The 26,687-nt window shown below is 38.4% G+C and overlaps 2 protein-coding genes across 2 annotated transcripts; both read right to left on the bottom strand.

Annotated features, from left to right (window-relative positions):
* Positions 1 to 1,022: 1,022 nt before the first annotated feature.
* Positions 1,023 to 11,771, bottom strand: shq1 (SHQ1, H/ACA ribonucleoprotein assembly factor). Its single transcript, XM_061042533.1, has 12 exons — positions 11,665 to 11,771; positions 10,513 to 10,681; positions 10,254 to 10,318; positions 7,894 to 8,022; positions 7,643 to 7,791; positions 7,388 to 7,500; positions 7,210 to 7,307; positions 5,091 to 5,248; positions 4,888 to 4,941; positions 3,362 to 3,485; positions 2,363 to 2,483; positions 1,023 to 1,903 (listed from the first exon to the last, which is right to left on the bottom strand). Exons 2-12 carry the CDS (start codon positions 10,653 to 10,655, stop codon positions 1,288 to 1,290), a joined length of 1,770 nt encoding a protein of 589 aa, XP_060898516.1. The 5' UTR covers positions 10,656 to 10,681; positions 11,665 to 11,771; the 3' UTR covers positions 1,023 to 1,287.
* Positions 11,772 to 23,475: 11,704 nt separating this feature from the next.
* Positions 23,476 to 26,011, bottom strand: prok2 (prokineticin 2). The gene is made up of 3 exons (XM_061041853.1): positions 25,851 to 26,011; positions 24,515 to 24,640; positions 23,476 to 24,000 (listed from the first exon to the last, which is right to left on the bottom strand). Exons 1-3 carry the CDS (start codon positions 25,920 to 25,922, stop codon positions 23,878 to 23,880), a joined length of 321 nt encoding a protein of 106 aa, XP_060897836.1. The 5' UTR covers positions 25,923 to 26,011; the 3' UTR covers positions 23,476 to 23,877.
* Between the last annotated feature and the right edge of the window lie 676 nt (positions 26,012 to 26,687).

Here is a 26,687-nt window from a genome sequence, read left to right as displayed (position 1 = left end):
TTGGACACTTTTTAGCCGATATACCTGGGGTCATCTCCACGGCACTGGCACGGCTCTGTCAACAGGATCACCTACAGCCGAGAGGGTCTTCTGTCCCTCCGTCCACTTGCAGTAAGTGGCAAACTATCACACATCCCTCGATCACTTCGCTGTGACAGTCTGAATAATTCGGCGAACAGGGTACCTTCCAAAAATCCCCGGAGGAAGAGAGGGAGGAGAGGTGGCGTACAACGCAGGCTAAGGAAGTATGGCCTTCATGACAGACGCCGGCTCCCTCCCCTCCCTACTGTTTTGCTGTCTAACGTGCAGTCAATTCGCAACAAGTTGGATGAGCTGGAGGCCCATGCCATCTGTAACCGCGATTTCAGGGAGACATGCTCACTTGCTTTTATTGAAACATGGCTGGGCTGAGAGATACGGATCGAGAAGAGGATCTCCCTATACGTGGCTTTGTGTAGGCTACCCTGTGCGCATGTACCGCTCACCTCTCATAACAAACAAATCAACCGGGGGCGGAGTTTGTTTTTATATTAATGAGAGGTACTGTAACACAGTGGTAGTCCGCAAGGAAATATGTACACCATTTGAATGATGTCATACAATACGCATACATAGAGAGCAAAAGTATAATGCAAATTGGATGACTGAATATTCATTTTAAATATAGGTCAAATAAAGCACCTATATTCTGAAAGTTAAAACATGTTTCTGTTACAGCATTTTCATTTTAAAATTAGCTTTTTCATTTGAATTATGAATTTAGCGGGGCATTTTTTGAAAATGAAAAAGCAAATGTAATTTTCTTAATTTTAATTTAGTCAAAGAATGTGCATTTTTGAAGTTGAAAGCTAAAATTCAAATTAGATAAATTAATCATCATTTTATTTTTGAGTCAAATAATTCACCCATATTCTGAAAATTAAAAAGCATTTCTGTTAATTCATTTGAATTTTCAAATTAGCTTTATCATTTGAATTCTGATCACTAATCGCTTCCATTGTACAATACAAGACTTTTACAAACACATTTTTAGGTTTTATTAAACATTTTGAAGGATACAAATTTTGTCAATTACTGTTATCGGAAAAATCACCAAAAACATAAAAATATAATTTTTTGTCAATATCGCACACCTCTACTATGAATCACAAGGACAAAACAATTGAACAAATGGGATGGAAATTAAATCTTTGAAAGAATTTTGTTTAGAAAGATTTTCTAAAACACTTACAAAGAGTTCATACTTCTCAAATGTCTTCCACAACATTTTTTTGTCAGCATATGATGTCATCCATCAAGATCTTCCTTCATTTGGATGACCAGCAAAGGGTTTCGACAAGGATCTATCTCTAAGAATGTCCCACAGCTGCTCCTTCCAGAGGTTTCTTCTGTTTTTTCTGCACTGTTGTTCAGCTGTGGACTATTTTGTAGTGTTTTGTAGCTGGACTCTTGAGTGATTTTCAGCTCATCCGCCACTCTTATGCCCAGCTCTTGGATCAGCTGTCTGGAGTCTTCTGAGGATGAGGGTAGGGTGTCAGATTTCCTCTCTGCTGAGAAGAGTAGGGTTTGGGGAACCTTGGGATTAGGAGAGACAGTTGAGGTGGGTTGGGGCTGTAGAGGGTTGTCTTTAGATAACCCTCCTCCCTGGTTGGATTTGTTGCAGCCTTGCCCTTCATCCTCAGAATCATTGCTGTCATCAGCTGACTTGCTGCTGCAGTCACTGGAACAGCTCCTGCTGTCACTATGGGCTATGAGAGAACTTTCGAGGGCCCCCTGCTGGTTGAATTCTTCCTCCATCACCATTTTCGCTGCATCCTCTAGCTCCTCAAGTTCTAGATCCAAGTCTTTTTTATGAAGGGAGGCATTTTGTAAGATTTCAGCCAAGGCTGTCATCCTCTTTGACCTGAGAAGATAAAGAGTGAGAAAGGCCAAGTCAGACTAGAAAACGTTTTCTTAATTTACCTTATTTATTGTGTGTATGACCACAACAAAATGACAGAAAGAAAAACATCCAGTTACAGTTTCATCAGTGGTAAAACCATCTACAAAGTGTTAATTATTAGTATAGCCCTGGTTCCTGGTGAGACCCTCTCACCAGCCATGCCTCACTTTACCCTGAAGAAAGACCAAGATTGACTGAAATGTCTGCATAAACAGTCTTTGTTATAAGTCCTTCTATGTTTCAATAATTATGTTTTCAATGTGCTCCTTTTGTGCAAGTCCTTCTGGATGTGAATGTATGGACATTGAATGCCCTGTTGTAGCATAAGACCTTTCCAGGCCACTACTCAATACTACTGATGCATCATTTGGGCTGAGTGGCATTTTCTTAAGTGTGGGGTTCATGTGTTGCTAAACTTACTTGACCTTCTGTATCCAGATACAGTAGTCTGTGATATACAGATCGTTCAGTATGTAGGCCGGGTCATTCTCTCTGAAGACTTTGTGAATATCTAGCAGGCATTTAAGGACACACGTTTTCCCTGGGCACAGGAACACAACATGACAGGCATATAAAGAAAGTGTTATTTACACAAAGTATTAAGAAGTCATACAACAGATAAAAGGGCCTGACCGCATGTGATGAGCGATCTATGAAAAATATATCATAAAATAAATGTACTGCCATAGATCCCTGTGCAGAGTCTCAGGTAATAGAGGTCAGCGTTTAAATAGGTCGTGTAGTGTATTATCTGAAATAAAATTAACATCCAATCATATATATATATATATATATATATATATATAGGGATTTAATTTTCCTCTTCCAGAATGCACAGTCTTTGACATAATTAAAAAAATTCAATTTGTCAGACAATGCGCCCATGATGTGAAAATTAAAACATTTCTAAAATTAATTATTGTTAATGCATTTTCATTTTCAAATAAGCCTTTTAATTTAAATTCTGGTCACTAGTTACTTACAAAAAACTGAAGGTATAGTCCTAAACACACATTTCGTGTCTATTGTTCTGTCTGCCTCACACATCTCGCATATTTAACATTATCAACATTGTCAAAGCTCATACATGTAAAAAAAAAAAAAAAAAATAGTTCTTGTAGATTGCAGCAAACATTTTTTTTTTTTAACAGAAAGATTGTAATGTTAATATTATTGTAATTGAAATGATGCAGCTTTTTATTTTACAGACTTGCACTTCGAGCAGGTTCAGGTTTATCTAACTGCTTGTATTATTATTGTAAAATGCAGTTTGAGACATGGCTAGCACAGGAATAGAAAAGTGGTATACCTACGCATTCACACAGCGATGGCCGAGGCTGCCATATCAGACCATCAGCAGTAACATATCCATTCATACACATATCCTGGTTATTGCTGTGGTGTTTTAAGGATACTCACCTAGCCTCAAGAGCAAAGCTGTGTCACTGATGGCCGCAGAGACCATAGCAAAGTGTCTGTAGAGTGGGTAGCACAAGACCCTCCGTCCAAACGACAACAGGACTTCTCGCAAGGACCTGTATGTCTGCAAATCATAGAACATTAAAATAAGAAATCTGCCCAGCATACAGCATCAAAAACAGTGTTTTGTTGAACAATCAGTGCATTTAATTTCTCCCAACAAGTACCAGCAAAATAAGGCCTTAAATACCTCTTCTGCCTTAGTATTGTTAATACAGGTACCCCCCAGGGTTCTCAAAGTTAATTTAAGACTACGTAAGACCATTTTAATACCACATGAAATGAAATTTAAGGCAAACTTCAAGGCTGTACTGGCAAAAGTATGAAGGATACAGTATGGGATGTAAAATTTAGCTCTAGAAATAATTTACCAAATGAACTTGAATTTAATGAAACATCTTATTAATACTCACATTCATGTGATACGCGTGTCTTTATACTGATAAAATTAAATGAAAAATGTATGCATTTGTTGCATTAACCCCTCTCAATGGCCTCACATAGTGCCATCTGGTCACAACAAAAGCTCCTATTTGAACTGGAGCTAAGTAGGTAAACAAACAAACAAGACATTTAACACACAATAGCTTTGTGAAGTATGTCTGTACTCTTGTTAAATTAAATGAAAAAGCTGCGCATTGTCTATTTTCGACCGAGTATGCTGCAAGCACGTGTCAAGCTGGACAGAATATGAAAACCCAGACAGACAAGGTCAGACAAGGAAACGCACAGCGCGTCGGTCAATTTCAAAATAAAACAGAATATACAGACTCGCGATCGTATTAATCATCACTTTAACAGTAGCGGACTCTGTTGCTTCGTATGCTACTTCCACATTGTTTTTTTTACGTCATGTCTTACCTCAGGAAATCCCCCCGACCCCCCTCCCCTCTGACAGGGATAGTCTCCAGCTGTGAGGAGCATATGTGAACGGCTAGGTCGGGAGAATCTCCGGAGCAGTCCTATTGTAATTATCTAGATATTATCCGGAGTGCATATGTGAAAACGACTCTAAGCGAAAGTTGTAATTGTTTGTAGCATTTCAGCCTTTGATATATCTAAATGTGTTAGTTGCTTTACAATGGGCCATTTGTATTTTGTAATAAGATCTCTGAATGTTAGGATATAGGTCCAGTAAGTATACCAAGTTTGAATTGTATTCATTTTACAGTCCTACAGGCTTTTGTTATGAGAAAGAGTTATGAAGTCCTTACTATCAAGGGGTTAAGGAATGCACAGCTCAATGGAGTCATTACTTTCAGTTAGCCTTGTTTAAATATAACCCAGGGTTGTTTTTATTTTCTTATTTAAAGGAGGAGTAATAGGCCCTTTTTGCATCCTATCTTTGTCAGACTAAAAAATATTCTTCTATATTGGTATATATAGTGAAAAAACATTTAAATGTGTCAGAATTATTCATTCATTGTCTTCAAATATCTAATTTTTGTGTGCAATAACTGACTCACTTCCAGCCAGCATAGAGTCCCGCTGAGTTTTCTGACAGTCCAAGGTGACTCAACCTGCAGGGAGAAATAGGACCACTCATTATCACAGCAATAGCAGGCAGGAAATAATACAAGACAAAAATGTTGTTCAACTAATTCTGCTTGGACAAAGGTTGGAAAGCTAACGCTCAAAGAGTTGCCTCTTTTCACAAGCTCACACTCACGTTGTGCTCTCCCTCTGTAGATCGCACTTCATAGGAATAAGCCAGCAGGATGTCCACAAGGCCTAGCCACACTTGGTCCCGGGAAATCTTATCTAGCAGGTAGGAGCGGTTGTTGAATTTCCTTAGCTGTTCCTTCTCAATGTCCATGAAGGATATGGCTGCACGAAAACAAGTATTAAAACTGTTTGTTATTCCAAGCCACCAGTATTCATCCATCCAGTATTTTCTCAATCAAATTCTCAGTAAATGTGGCCGTCCTCATGGACAAAGTTCAATGTCTTGACTGATCCTGATGTGAGTGCAGTATTCTATCTATCCAATTATCTTCTCCTACCTTCTTTAACTAGCTAACATACCGCTAACTGTGAAACATTGCACTGGAACTAAGGATCTTTTTTATCTCCGGCAAATATCAGGAGTTTTCTGCAAGTGTGAAAGCCCTACAAATCTGTCAAAAAAACTGAAAACGTGCCTCTTAAGAGGGAGCAACCTCAGGCCTGCTTGCAGCAATTAGGAGCAGAAGATTGAAATCTTCAGAGCAAAACGAAATTATAAATCTGAATTAGAGAATAAGATTGCCACAACAATCTCGCCTCAGTCTGGTTGAGCATGAAGACCATAGCAGGCTTCAGAAATTCAAAGAGTTACCGTCTTACCACATTGAATTGATTCAAATTCAGATACTGAGTTTGAAAATTCCTTGAATAATTTTTATAATTGTTTTTGACAACTTTAGAATTAAAATCAGATATTCAAGAATTTAATTTTAAACTCAAGGATGACCAGCACTTTGACGGATCCCAAAATTCTGTAGAACAGGCCTTTCTCTCAGTTAAAAGTTTTTGACCTGATCAAATCTGTGGCCTTCTAATCAAATCTTTTGTGCTATCTGGGACCTGAATTTCACTACATCTTTAACAGATTGTTTCAGGAACAACATACACCAGGTCTGGGAGGATGCACTGGTAGTCTTTGTTGCCAAAACTAGTTCCTCAAAGTTCTTCACCCATTTGCATTTAGCTTTGTATCTTTAGAAACCTGGTAGTATTTTTGAATGGTCGTGCAACCCGCCCTCATTTTCCCCTGAGACGGGAATGCTCCATATTTCTTGTCTGAAAAGAAGCCTCCGATGACGCAAAAATTGTCATTTTGTGTCATCGGAGGCTGCTTTGGTTAGAGTTGGTGAAACTACATCGCCAGTTCCTCATGTTTTCAACCCGCCCATGGGGGGGGATCCATTGAAGCTACAGACCTATTAAAGATCAGTGGGTGGGACCTCACGCCCAGAGTCGAAACTCAAAGTCCGCCATCTTGCTTGCTATGCTAACAGGCTCTGTGGAGAAAGTTCAGAAGAACGAAAGTATGACAAAATTATGTTTGAACTTCAAACTGATATGGATGAAGGGGATTTTGTGCTCGAATCAGATGTTCATCTCTACGAGCCGCAATATAGCGACGAGGCGGCTAATGCCGACAGGCAGGTCTATTGCCTTGACTGCTGTGGCTGCTGCAGCCGAGGCAGCAGTGAGGACGAGGAGCCTGGGCCGGCTCGAGCTCTCACTGTTTGCCTATGGACACAGACATAGAGTCTGTTTTCTGACAGGAATTTCCAAGATGCTAATTCCTTCTGGAAATCATTTGAGGAAACGGCCGTATGTGTTGTAGTTAATGTCTGTAAATAGAGCACCCTAGCTTCAGTGGGAGTGGCCTGCGGTGCTGTGCATTCTGGGAGTTGTTGTCTTTCATCCACATGAGACAAAAATACACTTTCTGCCTTTTCTCAGTCAATCAGGCACCAACTTCAAAATGAATTTCACATTTCTACTACATATATTACCCAATTTCAATACAGAGTCAAGTGAAGTATCCCTTTAATGATTTTAGGTGAGGCGCCCTTACATCAATTGTGATGACATAATAGACTTTTATTTGTTGATTTTTGCTCTGCTTTTAATACCATCTAACACCAAGATTTTAAGAACAATTTGATTAAGGTAACAGACTGACTGGATACTTGACTTCTTAACCAATATAACTAAGAGAGTGAGGATGAATGGAACCCTATCTAAACAAGTTTATCTTCAACTTGCTCTCCACAGAGATGTGTGCTTTCACTCACAAGCTTCTCCCTCCGGCTCTTTAGAAGGACTCAGTTTCGCCCACCATGGTTTATATTTCAGCAGCCTCTGTATCTCATCATCTTCAAAAAAATCTGCACTGCAAAGAAAGGAAGATATTGAATACCACATACAGGGCAGTGGGTAATAAAGGCATGGTTTTAACTTTGATAAACTCACAGGTAATGGTCAGGAGAAAAGTCACACGCCTCTGCATGCAGCCGTGACTGTCTCCTCTCTGCAGCTGTGGTGTCTTCAGGGTTCTTGACATCAGTCACATCACTTATTTCTTCCTGTCAAGACAGTCATAAATCATTCAAACTTCGATCTTAGATCTACTTAAATGACAGTTGCAAATTCTGATACAACTGATAATATCAATAAAATATATTGAGACTTTTCTATTATGAAAATAACCATTATTTTTGACATCACCTGTAGTCTTGCAAATACTCCAGTCCGCTTATTGCCAAAGCCGTATTTCTGTTTCTCCTCAGAGCTCTCCTGGAACACCTCCTGCTCAAAACTCCAGTCAAATTCTTCTTCATCTTCATCTTCATCATTCTCAGTACTTTTACTAGATTCTTTACAAACAAAGGTTTAGATTAATACAAACACACACCATGTTTTCCATTTATAATCTACACTTTTTAAGTCAAACAATATATTAAATAGATTTTACGTACCTGTGCTTAAGACCTCTATCAATGGTTTTGCTGAACGGGATCCTTTAGGGGCAAGGAGACTTGTTAGCATCTGTAGTCCTTCAAAGTGTTCTCCGGGTGTTTCTTTGGGTACCCAAACAGTGAAGAGACCTATGGCAGGGTTGTATGATAACTTGTAGCACCATGTATAAAACATCTGTTACATCTCTAAAACCAACCACAAGTAGTGCAGTTTATCAGTTTAAAAGTTTGTGACTGGTAAAGGACATTAATGTTGCATACAATACACAAAGTCCAAACTTAAACCAGAAGATTTCCGGATAAACACTTTATTTAGGACAAATGGGACAAAAACACGACATAAACATCATTACACCTTTTTTGTACCAGCCCCTTATTAAACGACAGCATAGTGTAATGGCATATAATTAATAATCAAGGTTTATAACGTTCAAGTAAAACTATTTTCAAGTAAGCTATTTTATGAATTGAAATGTTTCAACTATCCAAGAAAAATCCTGACAAGCTCTTCGTCTCACTCACAGTTTTAACAGTCCAATGCAGCTGTTCACTCAGGGGCTTTAGCTGCAACTAAAACTGAGAGGCAAGATATTCAATTTATTGTTTTAAAATGATCCTACATGAGCTTACATGAGATGTTTTTATAAGTCACTGTGTGTTCACCTCTAAGCAGGCTACGTTGAGGCCTCTAACTCAATCCGTGTGGTTTGAAGTTTTTATTTTCAGACATCTGATTTTTGTTAAGTTGCTACAGCTGCGAACACCTATACTGCTGATATGGCTTCTTCTCAAATAGACAGTAATAATTGAATTTCATGGTGAATAACTTCCTGGAAATGAAATGTTTTAATCACTCTTCACCTTTAGCGGAGCTGCACTTAATGTTTATTCTCGATAACGCTGTCAGGAGTAACAGCATTCACAGCCTCCTTTGAAACGGCTTGACTCGGTGTCTCTTTAGCCGACCGCAGCACGGATTAGCATCTTCATTACACCTAAAGGTGTGTTTAAACTGATGCCTCGCTGTCTTAAGTCCAGGACAACTAAAAGAAGGGAGCTGTGGCGGTGACTCGTGATAAAGTGAGCGGCTGTAAACACAGTAGACTCCCAACCCAGCGTCATCGAGAATCACAGCTTATAAGTGCACCTCCGCTAAAGCTGCGTTCGTTCGATAATAAACACATTCTATTTCCGACAAGGCTACAACGTCCTGAGAAGAGAACACACAGTGACTTAAAAACATCTTTCTCTCGTATAATAAACTAAACACACAAAAACGTATTCTTTTTACCTATACTGTCGACTACCTATATAATGTATTAATTTTAATTTACAATGTAAAGATATTGATAATGAGATTGTTGTCTAAATCACTTTTTAAATTACACAAAAGGAGTTCATATTTATAAGACTGTTTGTCTCTGTTTATGAAAAAGCAGCCATGTGCAGTAATATAGAAAATTGAGGATGAATCGTGATATCGAATCGAATCGTTGACTGGATAATCGTAATCCAATCGTAAGACCAGTGAAGATGCACAGCTCTAGTAAATTAAGTGCAGAAGCTCTTTTGAAAGCAAAGATATAGGAGCATTTTAGAATATTGAACAAAAACAATGTAAAATACTGCAGACTAACCTCCATCTTCACATTACCAGACACCATCCTTATGACCAGCTAGCACCAAAAGTGAGGCCCGCTAAACAGGGCCACCAACACTGAAAGACGCTTTCAAGTCAAAATTTCCTCGACTTCTAAGTGGGCTCAGCAGATCAAAAAGCACTTTTATGCTCTATTTGTAAAGACGTGTGCTTGTGCAGTGTAGTTGATAACAAAGGCTTCACGCAACTGCTTAATGAGAGTGAACCACGCTATGTAATCCCCAATCGTCAGTTCATTATAGAAACTGCGTTGCTTAAATAAATAATTTGTATTTGCATTGATTTTGCTTTTAATTTCGACTAAGAATTTCATGAAGGACATGGTAATTATCCAAAATCAATGTGTATCCAAGTGGCAACCTCCAATGTTGAAAAATGAAGCTAATGCGGAAGTGCAAAAAAACCCAACGTATTTCCTTAAGTGTCAGCTTGAGGCCGGCACCAAAAGTCCCAAAAACACCCCATATTAAAACGTTTGTTTTCACAGCAGAAATTAACAAGTTTACAGCCTGGTACAAAAAAATGATTTTGGTCTCATTAGTTAATGTCTTTATCATCATACACTGTACTGGGTTTAATAAGGTTGGGCACCCATGATGTAGGATAACAGATCCTTCTATTGTTACATTACAGAAGACATTACCTATCAACTGGCTTAACAGCAATTTTTTTGTTTTCATTATATATCAATGTGACTTACCTTTATCAATGTCAAACTTGGCCTTCTCTCTCCCATCTTCCACTATTTTTCCAGGCAGCGATAATCTGAAGGTAACATAAATATTCACATTTACCCAGACAGACAGAGACAAAGTCACATGTCCAAACAGTTGAATCCTGCAATCTTTTCTGATCTTTTTTTAATCTGTAATCAGATATTTTGAGTTATTACATGACCAGGAAACAAAACTAATGTGCATTTAAGGTTAGATTTGAATAGACATTGCTGGTTTACTCACCTGAGAAAATAGGGCTTAGCGTAGAACTTTAAATCTGTTCCATCAATATAAAGATCAAACTCTGATGTCCTGGTGTATGGCACACGAATGTTGAGGATCAGGTACTCAGGATCTTGACTCAGATCAAACGCAGGAGTTATCATTATGGATACGGATGTAACGCCTATGCCTGTAGCACCAATGACAAGAAAAAAAAACATGTTGAAAGAATGAATGACCATCTAGCTGACAATATCACGGTCCCTTGTGTTTCACTTTGTGAAATGTTGTAGTTGATCACACATGCAGCAGTTCACATGAGCCCCCCTGATGTGGCCAGCGCTTTTCTAAAACCCATTGACTCTGCTCCTACTGCAGCAAGATTAAAACATTTTAATATATTAACGGCGTTCAAAAGTCATTATTCTGTTATAATAATGACTGTTATTTCATACAGACCAGGGCTGGGAAATATGGACTAAAAATAAAATGTAATTTTTTCACAGCAGATTTACGATTTCAATCAAATCATTTTTCCTTCTGAAAAATAAAATAAAATGTATATATATATATATATATAAAAAGACTGCTAATATTCAATTATGTTGATAAAATAAAAGCAAACTGAAATTCCCTTCAAGGATTACAATATTAACCTGAATTTATTTTGACAGGGTTATAAGGCAAGCTGTAAATTTGTCTATGAAAGTGCACTTTGGAAAGTACGTAGGCTATACATTTAAAAAGATCTTAAATGTAGAACAACTACTTTTACTTTAAAAGCCCCTCTCAGTCTATATTACTGTGAATATACAGCTTGTGTACACACATCACAGCATAAACATTACCACAACACATGTTGCATTACGATAAATCACATGTTGTCGCTGTTTTGGTCTTTACGGGAATGTGTAGGCTATGTGTGATTTGTGTGTTAGACTTTATAATTCGTCGTTAAGTTTTTTTTTTTTTTTTTGAATGATTGGACAGGTTAAATAAGTTTGTTTTACACATGATAGTCTACCCGTGTTTTGTTAACATACCACAGTAACAATTCTGCACCACAGATTACGGTTCATGTGGTGCGGTACAAAATGCAGTTTTATATCTAATTTATGTGACAGTGCCTAAAACCCAACACATATAACACGATAAACAAAGAAAAACACTCACCAGTAAGTCACAGAGTTATCAAGCTATGGTGTAACACGTTTCCCAGTCAGCCCTGAGCCATGTACTTCCTCTTCCTCTTCTTCTTCTTCTTTTTCTTCTTCTTCAGATTTTATTGGCAGCTGGCATCCAAAAAGTTGCATTACTGCCATCTGCTGGATTTAATTATTACTCACATTCCTATATCCTCCTCAATAAACCTGTTCTCAAGAGATATTTAAACAAGCATCTTCGTCCTCTCCCTCTCTCCCCACACTCCAAAATACTTTTGAAGTCTCTTCTTACGAGTCCCTCTCTCTCCATTTCTGAAATCACGTTATGTCTATGTGCTACATACTTTCTACATTTAATAACTACATGTTCAACTGTTTCTGCTAGATTGCATATCTCACAAAGACCGGATGAATGTTTTCCAATGATATGTAGAGTGCTATTTAAATTACTGTGACCAATTCTTAACCTGGACATTACGACCTCCTCTCTTCTGTTGCTCCCTCTGTATTTTACTATTTCCCTCTGAATTGAGTATAAATGTCTTCCCTTTGTCTGACTGTTCCAATATTGTTGCCATTCCTGTTTAATTTTACTCCATGTGACTCGTTTCCCCTCTGACTTAGCAAATTTGATGTTAATATCAATCCTCTCTTTCTTCTACAGCTTCCTTTGCCAACCTGTCCACCTTTTCATTTCCTGCTATGCCTGAATGTGCTGGAACCCCACATGAACATCACATCTGTCCCCTGTTTAACCACCTGGGAATGTGTAAATCCTCTTCCTCTTCTTCTTCTTCTTCTAATGGACTTCCGGTGGGATATACACTTTAGAGTGTAATGCTGCCCTCCACAGACTAGAAGAATGTACTTAATTCATATCTTATGATACAGGCCAGTAGAATGTCAAAATCTAAGAACTGCGCCCACAAAAGATTGAAAGTTTGTATCCACAGAAAATATTGACTTAAAGGAGAAAGATGATAGTCCCAGGTCAGATAGGCTAACTCCCTGAATAACTGACTTCCTATATTTAACACAAACAAAGACAACATGACGGACTGTTTCCTCCTTTCCACACTGGCACAGACCATTAGGGTGTTTACCGATTACCGTTAAATAACAGGCCAGACCACAATGTACTAACCTCAACCTAGTCAAAACCATCCATAATCCAGTGTAGATCTATAATGGCTTGATAGATCACATACAAGGTTCACATCTCAGCCCCCCACTCACTTCCTGCTAGGCTTCTGAGGATGTTATGACAGATGATTTTTGTACATTCATTTTCCAAGTAAGTCTCTTATTCATCCATACACCAAGAAATGTAAACACATTTCCCCTTTCTAAGGAACAAAGATTTAAATCATTTAAATTTTCCTTTCGAGGCCAAAAATCATAAACTTAGTCTTAGCTGCAGAGATCCTGAAGCCCCACCTATCCGTCCACTGCACTACCTGATCCAAAGCCTTCTGAGTTCGTAAGAACAAATGCTGAATATTTTTCACTCACCCCCAGATGGCGCCATCATCTGGAACAGGGACATACCAAAGCCATCATGAATTGAAAAAAGATAATAATTTATCATAACATTGAACAGGACTGGACTGATTACTGAGCCTTGGGGAGTTCCATTTCCAATGTCAACTGTTTCTGAGCAAGCTCTCCGAACCCTCAGCTGAATTGACCCATGATTAAGGAAGTCTTTAATCCAATAAACATTCTACCCTTAACACCTGCATCGTGGAGTTTGGTAAGCACACCCTCCCTCCACATTGAATCATATGCTTTTTCAATATCTAAAAACACTGCCAGCACAGCTTCTTTGTTGATTATTGCTTTCCTGATGTCCTGATCTAGAACCGCAATAGAATCCATAGTACCTCTTCCAATCCTGAAAACATTCTGATAGTTTACAAAAAAAAATTCAAGAAAATACACCATTCTATTTGGCACCATTCTTTCCATCACCTTACGTGTTAAAGCTATTGGCCGATAAGATGAATGAAAGCATGGATCTTTACCCCGTTTGAATATTGGAACCACTACTGCTTGCTTCCACTTTGTTGGTAGCTCACCAGCCTCCAAAATATAATAACACAGAGCAAGAATTTCATCACATACTATATCTTCTAAATGTTTAAGCATTTCATAACTTATTACATCTTGACTTGGAGTGGTGTTTGCTCCGGCCTGCACTGCATCTTTTAGCTCCCTCAGAGAGAAAAAAACATATTATACGAAGTGTTTTCAAGGTTCAATTTCCATTCTGCCCCTTTGAGGAATTCCTCCCTTTTCTCAACACCTTCTCTCCCAGTGATTTTGAATTGCCTGAAATGCCTTGACACACATATCTGTTTTCTCTTTACTACTAGCAGCCTCACCCCCAATTCACACATACTCCATGCGCGCCTCGGTCCGTCAGCGCCGCGCAATACGGCAATTACGTCAAAACAGGTACCGAATTAACAACAATTCATCCTCAGAAAGACAAAGCAACATGTTGTTTGCATGTTTTTCTCTTTATTCCCGCGGGATCTTGTAGTTCTCCTGTGATGTGTCATGGGTGCGCTGCGCTGCGCTGACGTCCCCGAAACGGATCCAGAGTGAATGGGAGCGAGCGTGAGTGTGAATTGGGGGTCAGACTGTCCATCGTTAAGGGCCAGATTGATGTTCTTCCTATTTCCCCAGACATTTGCTGTATTCTGGCCCATATTTGCTTGACTGGGTTATCAGGATCCAGTGTCCCATAAACATTTCTCCAAGTTCCAACACTATTTTTTTTGCATCCTTAACAGTCTTTCTTGCCACTGCTCTGCATCTTCTGTTCCCAACAGTATTATCCTGAGTAGGATTTAAATGCTTGCTTGCTTGCTCTTCCTTACAACTTTACACTTCTAGACTTTTTACTTTATTGTCCCCAGGGGAAATTCTTTTTCACAGCACCATTACTGTCCAAACAGACAAGTCCCACCAAAGAACATACACTGTAAAAAAAACATGTAACACTCAAGATACAAAATTTAGTTTAAATAAAATATGTATTTATAAATAATAAATTATCAAAAAAACAAGATGTAACAAATTAATGTGTACCGGGCTAATGTAAGGTTTTGTATTTCACAAATGTCTATTTATAACAAATAACAAAAAACACTTGAAATTAATCAAGGAAAACCCCACAATTAAATAAAAGAAAACAGGCCTTCAATTCACAGATTCTTAAGGGCACTTTTACCCTCCATACAGCATAGACTAAACATTCCCAATTCTATTCATATAAATCAATGCACCAAACACATTACACTTACTGCAGTTATTTGTTATGTGTGTGCAGAATGTCTGAATGATTCAAGTGTTTATTTAGGTAGGGGAATCCTACCACACCATTCAGCCAAACAGCCAGGCTTGAGGCCTGCCTTTTGAGGGAATCTCCATGAGTCTTTTGAAGTTGCTCCTTTAGCTCGCCATCTTCATTGCTCCGGCAATGTGGCATGACCTGTTTAGGCAAACAGGTAATAAAATCACAAGTCTGCTCAACTTGGGAGCAGCAATTAAATCAAATTTTCCATTGTGGATGTCTCACCAGTGTTCAGTCCTGAAACAATCCTCCTCAGCAGCAGCAGCACATCAGCTCCTCAAGGCTTGAAGTCTCAGTTAAGAAAAGGTCCAGCTTTGTGTCCGGGGTTCAAAGCACAAGTTTTAACTTTCAGAAGTTCTCCATGACTGTTTTAGAAATGACTGGCTGTATCCGAATAGCCAAGTACCTACTCAATCTGTCAGTAGGCAGTAGGCAGTACGTACTATCCGTGCTGTATACTGTTTAGTACCTACTATTCAGTAGGCGCGCACAGTAGGCAGATATTTGTTCCTACTTCTTCTGATTCATTCAGTAAGGAAGTGACGTCATTTACGTTACCCGAACCGGCCGCATTCACCCGTTCTTTTTTTTTTTTTTTGTGTTTAGCTTTATTCAAGAAGAGTAATGCGCATATACAGTCAGGTAAAAAAACAATATCACAAGTAAAAGACAGATTAAATAACTAAATAACATACAGTAGCCTACATAAAGGAAAGTACAAATGAAAGACAGTAATATACAGAATATAAAGTAAAATAAACAAATAAAGACACATTTAAATAGTGAAATCATTATTTAAATAAGGGGGAAAGGTTTTATAATAATGCAGATATTTGTTTTATTTTCTGTTGTTAATTAAAAGTAGTGATTTCAGACGGGACTTTAACTCTAGATTGAAAAATTGATTCAATTAATCCACGCTACCGTACATTTTACGGTAGACAACTGTTATCTGTTTACGGTAAATTACTATGAAAATAACATATATATTATAAACCTGTATACGGTTATTTGCTGTAAAAAATAACAGTTATATTATAAACCTTTATACAGTTTATCTCAGTAATAAACACAGTAAAACTGTAATACGTAATACGGTACTTTATTGAAACTACTTCAATTTAGCGGTAAATTACCGGCAGCTGTGGTTGCCAGTTCCGAGCCAAGGCACAGACCATCACTTGTCAGACTATGAGAAGCTTTTTGCATTTACACAATATATGTCAAAAACAGATTGAACTGATTGGATAACTTGTCAACATACTCACTAAACAGTTTTGAGATCTTGGGGAAAAAAAAGTGTCCATGTGGTAAATCATAAAGGAATGGATATACTGTACATCAAGACATATGATGGCCAAAATAGCAACTTGCCATGGATTGATTCAAGAGTAATGAGTCACTGAGTCCAGTCCTGACTGAAGAGGGCACTCAGGACTGGACTGGTCAGGATAGAGTTTCACGTGGACACGATTTTCAAGAAACTGGAACTTCCATCTTTCACCAGTCACTAGTTCTGCTTGAGGACTCACATGTTGTCCATCAGTTGTTGCCTGGCATGATCCTCTCTGTAGCCAGAAAACAGAGAAAAAAGCAAAAGTTCCCTCTCACTGATCATGAGAAAAAACTTCAATTCCTACAACAGATTCAAACCTGGCCATAATGTGTTCCACTGCATTTCTTGTACGAGGACAGCCAGGAGTCCTGAGCTGCTGCCCCACCTGACACTGCCTTGACCCTGCCTGCTTGTTTTTGCCTTGTGTCACCTGTCTTTGAACCTGTACTTCATCTGTGAAAACAACTCAAAATGGTATATAAAACAGTTAAATACACAGAGCAAAACACACAAAAAATTAGCAAAACGGAAGCCTTGGTATAAAATATTATTTATACTGTGGCTTTGATTAATACTTTGATTATTTTACTGTGCGCCTATGAGAATTGCCATCACACCCATATTTTCTGGACTTGTCTTGGTCCCTAGAGGTTTCTGCTGGAAAGAGTGAGTTTCATTTCTGAATTTTTGACACAGGCAGTGGCCAAAAATACAAAGCGGCCAAACTTTGAATTGGATAGGCTGGGGAAACCCTGATAAAGTAATTATAAAGGCTGCGTTTATAAATGATCTCGATAGTCACAAGGCCTGGAAATAATATGGTCTGTTAAGGTGACATTGAAACATATCAACGTTTTTCCACTGGCCATGTTGATATTGTGTTTTGTTTCAAATGACTGCACGAAAGTATGTAGCCTACTGCAAAGTAGGGCTGCACAATATTACGTTTCATCGTCGTCATAGCAATGTGCGCATGCGCAATAGTCCTGCGATGTGAAGCAAGGGAAACTAACTAAAAACGTCATTCTACAACTACAACTCCTTTGAAGAATGATAAAAAATTAAAACTCATTTATATATTTTACCACATCACATGCGACAACTCTCCAGCGGGAATTTCATCCATCACACGTTGTATGCCTGTATCACAGACAAGAATGCACTTTCGATAAGAAGTCACTACGGAGGTTTCTTACTCTGTCTTTTAACGATAGCTAGAGCACCTTTTGTGAGTGCTCTCTCACCTCACCTGCTGTTATCAGGGTCGGGCAGAGCGGCGTGAGTGGTTGAGTGACAGTCAGAGAGGGAGCGGTGAATGTGAGCGGAGCTGACAGTTTGTTTATAAATTAGTTAACATCATTTAACATTGACAAAAAATATTTTGCCCCCCATTTGATGACGATTCTGACATCAAGTCGGGAAGTCGGGCAACTCTTTTCCGAGTTTCCGAGTTGTTGTCCGACTTGAGCAGGTGTTCATGTGCATTTTACAACTCGGAAACTCTTTTTCCCGATGTTTGAATAGGTTGAATGAGCTGTACACTCCAGATGGTCCTGGATACAAGGCCACATTTTCATTTTCTGTCAAGTACAGACTAAGAATTGAGACCTGTCATGAAATTGTTCATGTAACGTTACAAACCTTTCTCAATGAATATTCTTCTGTGAATAGCCTACTGAGAGAACATTTTCTCCAGTTTCGCCATCCCCGGAGTCCGGGTTGAACTTGCTACTCATCTCTTTGCTACAGTTTAACATTCTCCCTGTCATCAAACACTGACACTTCACCCACGGAGAGCCCTCTGCCCCGGGCCTGACAAGTTCAAAATCCTGGCGGACTGAAGACCCGTACTCGGGGCAACGGTGCCGGTAGCCGAGCAGCCAACTTAGCAAAGCTACCGGTCAACAAGACCTAATTTCTCAAAGTTGTGTTTTTCCCTCCTACATGTTACAAAGTCGTGTTTGCGCACAATAGAAAGTGGGGCATAGCCTCGGCGAAACGCTGCTCCGGTGATGTTTAGATAATAAATCCACTTCCCCGACTCCCTCCCGCATCTGTGAGCGACCTGAGGGGGGATTCCTACTGGGGGGACCATCGGCTACATGGTGCCGGGCTTCTCCTGGCGTACCGGGGCTGCTCTTATTGAATCCCCGCTCAGGTCACTCACAGATGTGGGAGGGAGGGTGAATTTAATTAAACACCACTTGGCTTTGAGTGACATTTGGAATTAATAAAGGTCCATTTTGTGTGTAACATTTGGAAATCTAATAGGCAAGGCAAGTTTATATTACACATTTCAGCAACAAGGCAATTCATAGCAGAAACAACTTCTTCATGATACATTAATATCTTGAAGTCCACTGGATTCAAATGCACAATCTGTCTTTTATTTACCTTTTTCCATGATGCAATACAGTCTGTGGGGGCAACATACTATCTGAGCTCCAATGTTTTATTTTAAATTATGAACAACGTTTACCCAGAATTAACATCACTAAAGTTAATATAACTGACAGCGATCAGCTGATCTGGAGCCAAAAACTCAGTTTCTCATCAGAGTTCATCAACTCAGAATTCAAGTTTATGCTCAGGTTGACCAACTTACTCTAATACCACCCTGCTTCTCTTTAGTTGAGTTTGTTTCTTGTTATAACAAACATGTCCAAAGAAGAGGCATAGGTACCTTGTCTGTAGGAGAATACATTGTGCTAAAAGTGTTAACAGTTGATAGTTCATTTCTTCTTTATGAACTGATAAATTATTCGTTACACGATCATTGTTCTTTGACAGATTCAAAGATGGACTGGCAAGTCTGCAGTTTCTGGATGCACTGTAGCAGCATTCTAGTGTGCTGGCCCCTGTCCTGTACCACTCTGCCAAGACCCTGACTGCTGCAGACATGGAAAGCATGTTCAGACCAGACCTCATGTTCAGAAGCAACAGGCGGCAGAAAGAAGCCAAACACTGGGATTTTGGGCAGACTATCTTCTCGATTGTGAAGGTTTGTCATGGCTGTTTTGTAAGATATTTGTAAATAATGTAGTATTGTTTGTAAATCTTGTATTTGTCTTTAACTCTAAAATAGGAGACAAATGCTTCACTTAATGTATTTTAAGTTAATGCAGAGTCAAGAGAAATGCAACACAACGATTTTCTCCTTTCAGAAAAAGTGACATCTGTGTCCCTCCAGGAGGTGTTGATGTTTGCAACAGGATTAACATCACTTCCACCTGCGGGAATAGAACCTCCACCATGCATCCAGCTTTTAACGGATTCACCGTTCCCAATGGCAAACACCTGTGCAAATACACTAAAGCTTCCACTCTTGGAGTCATACAATGTCTTCATGACCAACATGGACTTTGGCATACAGAATGCACCCGGATTTGGATGTTTTTAAACATCCAAATCCGGGTGCCAGCTTCACTTTCATTTTTGCCTAGTTTGTTCAAAGGGGACCTATTATGTTTTTCTTTATTATTCATCACAATATAAGATGCTCATAGTGGCCAAAGTTCCCTGAAAATTCCAGCAACCTATGTTGGTTTTCAATAAATAAAAAAAATACCTTTATGATGGTAAAATACTGGTGTGTACAGATGTCAATTGTGTAATTTGTTGTGAATTATTTAGCTTGTGACTTCTGTAGCATTAATGCACAGTATCTGCTGTTAACATGGCATACTATACAAGGAAACTGTCTACTAGATGTTCTACATGTAGGCCTAGTGTAAATAGTGATATCAGTTCACACAGACTAAAATATTTTGTGCTTGCAAGAATTCCAGTTACCAAACCTGAAAACTGAAAGGACCACATTTGAGAATGTTGGTAGATCGTCCTTTTATTAACAATTGAAACCCTTTATGCCACTTATATGTCAGTTCACAATTAAGACTCTAGCATTTCCCAAAATATAAGTACTTACAGTCCAATCAGTAATGTATGGCCCTAAAGCCATCTCCTGCTAAAGCAGAAACATTTTTTCCACATACATGTGGTAAGGGCTTCAGTATAGTCCATATCTGTAGCCCAGCTATTTCCTTTAGAGTAATGTACAGTTCTGAGGCTGACTTCCAATCTTGTGGCTGCTGTAATCCATTTTGTTCCACAGCCTGTTGTAGATAAACCTGAATGTCTGGGTCACCGCATGAATCAATTGTTTGCCTGTCCTCCGGAAACACATGTAGTTCCCTGCTGTCTGACAGCAAATCCACAGTCCCTTGAACCAAACCTGCAAATTCAGACAATTATAGAATTATGAAAGGGTTTTTACCAAGATATTAGAAATGTAGTTTGAAATGGCCATTGTAAATAAGATGTATTTGCTTGTTGATCTACAGAAATGTGAAAGTAAACAAAGGCAGGACAACTAGCCTATAAATTATATTAAATACTATAATTTACAAAAATATACAATAATCCAAATATAGTTACCATAACGAGTGCAGTGCAATTTGTTATAATACAATATTCAGTTTATGATCATTTAACTCTGAGTTGATGTGGATTACCTGTGAGGCAACAAAAAGAGTTCGTTTGGAATCCCTCCAGGACATGAGGCAAGTCTGGATGGTCGAATCCTGTGCTTGTTCCAGTACATTCATCCAGGTCTTTCTGCAGAACATTACTGAAGCAGAATCTCAGTAAGCATTGGTGTTCATGGCAACCGTTGAAGTGTCCAGAGTCTCTTAGGTCTCCAAACAGGTCCATCCAAAACTGAGACCTAGGAATACATTAAATGCAAAGTTGTTGTTTATTTTTTTACACACGAGGAGAAACTTTGAATTGATTGAATAATATCTAGAGGGCTGAGATGAGGAATGTTATCAGCATTTTAAAGAGTGGTCTGAAAACAATAATTCATAATAGTCACCACTTCTCAGTTTGATCTGATCACTAAGCAATACATAGTTACATACCTTCCTCTTCTGAAAAAGGACCACCATGACTCGATGTGCTGATTCCCTATTGATGAGCCGTAACTGTGGCTTGATGAGCCTCCATAGTAGTCCGTATGTGCATGGCGTAGGGCACATTGTATTGCTGCCATTGTCCCATTTTCTGTTCCGAGGTCAGTTCTGAATCTCATTGGATCAACCCAACACTTTTAATATACAATTAATATAATTGTGCGCGATGACAGATGGGTTGTTGTTAGTAGTTCCACAAACAAACCACATTATTCTTCTCGAAAAGCCATCTCTACATCCTGAGAGGGCCGATCCAAAGGGTTTCCGTTTGTCATCGCCATCTGCATGCCATATGTAGTTCGGACCCATGGAATGATATGTCCGTCTTGTAAACCTCCGGCGTGTTCTCAAAGCCGTCCCATGTGGATTTAGTTGTTTCAACAAGCGCATTACTACTTCTCGTTTCACACGTAGTTTGTGTTTTTGTTGAAGAACTTGCCACATAGTCCCATAGCCGAAGAGTTGCCCTGCAGCTCAGTCTGAATGGCACGTCTCACCTCGGCTAGTGGAGAATAGTTCCGTCGTCTGTACAAACCTGCTTCTTTTAAACGTGTCTTTAGCGTACGGATACTAATTTGAATGTTGTGAAAGGTCGACAGCATATCCAATATCACCTCATATGTATGGCCTGCATCAAAATATTCTCTGAGAGTAGAGACTAAGGCCCTTTCCGAATTGTCACAGTTCAGTATGCAGTACGTATACTTTTCAGTAGGGAGTTTCAGTATACTGAACTCTCGTGGTCATTCAGTATGCATTTTCTGTGTCCACCTCAGTATACTGATCATTTCAGTATGGATACTAACTTCCGGGTTTCATGCAGTATGGATCGGATGCGTGCTTTCAGGAAATGAATTGTATTTTACCACCCACAATGCTGTGCGAAATTAAACGTAAATCATCACGTCACGTCCGCCTCCAAATCAAAACAAACGAGCGTGGATTAATTGAATACATTTTTAATCTAGAGTTAAAGTCCCGACTGAAACCACTACTTTTAATTAACAACAGAAAATATAACAAATGTGTGCATTATTATAAAACCTTTCCCCCTCTATTTAAATAATGATTTCACTATTTATGTGCGTCTTTATTGGTTTGTTTTACTTTATATTCTGTATGTTACTGTCTTTCATTTGTACTTTCCTTTATGTACTGTATGTTATTTAGTTATTTAATCTGCCTTTTACTTGATTTACATGGTGATATTGTTTTTTGTTTACCTGACTGTATATGCGCATTACTCCTCTTTAATAAAGCTAAACAAAAAAAACAACAAAAAAAAAACGGGTGGATGCGGCCGGTTCGGGAAACGTAAATGACGTCACTTCCATACTGAATGAATCAGAAGTAGGAACAAATATCTGTGTGTGCATACTGAATAGTAGGTACTAACGGTATGCAGCACGGATAGTAGGTACTGCCTACTGCCTACTGAAAGATTGAGTAGGTACTTGGCAATTCTGATACAGCGTAAGTCTGATTCTCCGGTTTCGCTCATGTTTTCAAATCAACTCGCGGATGCAGCATGCTTCCTGTTAAAAAGACGGACATTGCGTTTGTCCAATCAGCGACGATCCTTGTCAACTGCAGGTACCTACCTTTTTCGGTTAAAGTTAATGTCGTTGTGTTTTCTTATTTGTTGTTGTGTTTGGCACTTCAGGGCCACCGTAGTAAATACATATATCAATACTAGACAAGTTCAATATAATGTGTACCAAAAATATTTTTATTATCTTAATATTAACATACTTTTGTATGAGCTTTGATACAGCCATTCTCTTCCAACGAAAGCGTAAACAGCTCTGGTCATGTGAAAATTCACTTCATTGAGAGGTTTTGTTTTGTCAGTTTTCCATGCATTGATACATAATTCTATTACATTTTTACGACCCTTTTACTGAAAATATTTTTTTCTGTCACTATTGTGTCCGATGGGATTATATACAGCTCTCTATGTATCATTTAACTTTCTATTTTGGCCAAGAACCGGAAACAGCTTGTGGCTTAAATTATTGGCAAACCAATTCTATGTTCTACATATGAGAAAATTGTTTCAGCTCCAATTGGATGTTATACAGAATCCTCAGAAGTCCAGGTTATTTTTCGAAAGTGATACAGTACTTAATCTGTAGGGCTGTTAAAAAGGTGTAATCAGAATAAAAGTGATCTGGATTTAGTCATCTCCTTTTATTTTCTTACAAAGAATACTGAATTTAGCTCGTTTTTATCACGTTTAAAAAAAAAACCTCCAAAAGCAGGATTGGGTGCCTCTAAATGGGACTTCACAGTACATACTTTGCCCACAAGGGGCATCAAAGTCCACACAAAACGAGGCATTGCAGCCTCACAACTCCTACTAATATTAAACTTTCTTTGAAATAAAAAGGGTAAAGACCATGACTCAGATTCTACTTTGAACATAGTTTAATTTAACCTGAACAAATGATATGATGCAATGTTCAATATATAACTGAATTGTAAGACCACAAAATGGAAAAAGGGTTGTTACAGTGCAGGCAGCTAACAGGGTAGATCTAACTGTGTTGGTGCTCAGAAGTAGTATGGATACTTCGATGGAGAGAGGCACTGGGATCTCCCCTCTTCTATAGTGATACAAGACAGGTTGGGCAGGCAGGGGCATGTATGGTGGAGTCTTTTTCCTAAGAAAGGAACCTGCAAGCAGAAAGGGAGACTATTGGTATGACATTTCATGTTCCTAAGATACTGTGTATTCAATGTTTATTTTCTGGTATCTTATCTGATTTCTAAACAGGATAGTCTAGATGGTTTAGAAGTAAGATCACAAACACATTGAAGTATCACATTTAAGTAGCAACAGGGTCAGGTAATCTGACCTGAATCCCTTTCTGTTAGAGAAAATCGCCTTCTTTATTTTTGTTAATGAGCTTAACCTTGTATTTTCTACAAGCTGCAACATCACTGTCGTCTGGGCGAAGAAATCGATGATCCAATACACTTTACAGCTATGATAGCCTGAGTTGCATATATCATACATCAAACTGTATTGTGGGCTCAAGTTTTTTTGTATGGGTGGGATATGTATGTATATATGTGTTGTGTTGTGTGTTTGTATGTATGCTGGCTGATGGAACACCTAAATTTCCCTGCTGGGATGAATAAAGTATATCTTATCTTATTTTATCTTAATCTGTGTAGATAATCTTACGTTGTGGCTCATTGGGTGACAGTCATCTGATTCCTGTCCCATCGGCGTGCACATATGCAGGCTGCGGATCCACAAGCTCACAGCACAACACATCCCGCCTCCACACTGAGAGTCCTTCTCACAGGCCTACAACACACACACACACACACACACACAGAAATGGAATCAGTTATAATGTGAATATTTATTTGATTAATGCAGTAACGAAATATGGCATGCAATTTAACAGAATCAGATTGATAACTTTTATACTTAACAGTAAAAGGCAGGTTAGATGTTGTAAGTGCTTGGATATGTTTTAACATAAGAGGTGCTATGCACACTGCAAACAGGTTCTACTTAAATGCACTTTACCTCAATGGTTTGAATATGATATTAGTCATATCCCAAAAGGATGATATGACAGATGGATGAATAATTAGTGGCTTTGATACATGATCATGATATTGTACAAATCCTGCCTTGGATAATTATTTTGAAACCTCACTGGTGGTTGCTTCTACAATTTCATTTAGCGGACACTCTAAATTGACATACATAAGAACAACACAAGCAAGGGTTGAGAAAGAAAGAAACAACATTAGTAAGTGCAAACAAAGTCGGAAACAGGGGCTGAGGCAGTGCACACAAGCAATGCACAGGGTACGTGGGATAGATTATTTTATTTATTTATCAAGAGCTTCATTATCAATATGATCACAATTGGTTTCTTTTAGAGTTATATTGATAAACTGACAGATATAATATAATTGCAAATTTACACTTTTGTTAGCCCTCAGTAATTTTTTAGGTTACAAAAATGACCTTTGTACAAGTCTGTTGTGAGCCATTTCTTAATTGTACTTTTTTTCAAAAATCCTTTTTTTCTCTCCTGTTGGTATATACAGTATATCTTCAAAAATAGATTAATATTTCTCTGTCATTCTATATACTAATAAGTAGTTGTCCAAGCTATAACATTTTTTTTGGCAAAATCTGTGAAAGCACAGTAAAATGCAAAAACTTGCATTCATTATAAGGATCATAATTTTCTATGATTTTGACATGGGGTATGGGTTTAGAGTGGTACTTTATAGTTTAATTTGATGTGTCCTTTCCTTACAATTTTATTTTGTGATTGTGATACCCAAGAATTTGCATATTGTAGTGGTTGAAAACATCTGAATGCTCACTGGTGCAAGTGATGCTAAATTTAGCTGCTGAGACAATGGAAAATTCTAGACAGCATTCCCTTAATGATTTTCTTTGGTAAATTAAGTACTTATTTTTGTATTCCCCTTACATTGAAAGACACACAATGCCCAATTGGGATTTACAACTGTCAGCTCCCACTTACCCCAGTTATGATAGCTGAAGATCCATGGGGTACCAACAACAGGGAGAATAGAAGCATGAAGATGGATCTCATGGTGAAAGTCTGCCCTTGTCGATGTGCTCCTGTGCCCTCCAGAGTGAAAAACAAGGATGCAGAGGATGAAGGACCTTGCTGTGTGTGCATAGGTGACAGGTGACAGCTCGGTCTTCTGAAGTTATGTATCTAGTGAGGATTTATAAACCCAGCCCACAATACAAAAGATTCTGACTCATTCACACCAGCATGACCCAACAGTCATGGAAAAGACCAAGGTAAACTTTTACATGACAAAGCCCCAGCCTTTAATTATTAAGATAATATTGTTTTCCTTTATATATTTTACAATGAATGTTGGTAGTCATACCAATAAAAAACACATTATTGATACTCTATGCTGTTGCTGATCAAGGCCAGTATGCCTTCCTATTATATTTGTAATACCTTTCAGACTTCAAGGCCACAGTTTTGAATACATCTTTTCACACACACTCCAGCGTTCATGATGAAAGCATTTCAGAGGCGATTGTATTCCTGGTATGGACCACTTTTATCTCAAACTGAGAATTCTGGTTCTAAATATTATCTATATATTAGTGGCACTTACATATCTACGATTTAGAGAAATGTCATATCAAAACAAAAGCAATTAATAAACATCTTCCTTCATTAGAAAACAAAAGCATGTTTTAAAAAAATATATTTTATTGTATAAGTTAGAAGATAAAGCAGGGTAGGCTTGAATATGTGATGAACAGTGGGGGTGCACAGTACTTTCCTGCATCCTTCCCTCTCTTTGGTACACACAGAAACAGACACACT

This window comes from Labrus mixtus, chromosome 7 (genome assembly GCF_963584025.1).
Source record: "Labrus mixtus chromosome 7, fLabMix1.1, whole genome shotgun sequence".
Classification (NCBI taxonomy): Eukaryota; Metazoa; Chordata; class Actinopteri; order Labriformes; family Labridae; genus Labrus; species Labrus mixtus.
The sequence above is the reverse complement of the archived record's forward strand: the minus strand, read 5'-3'. Positions and strand labels throughout refer to the sequence as shown.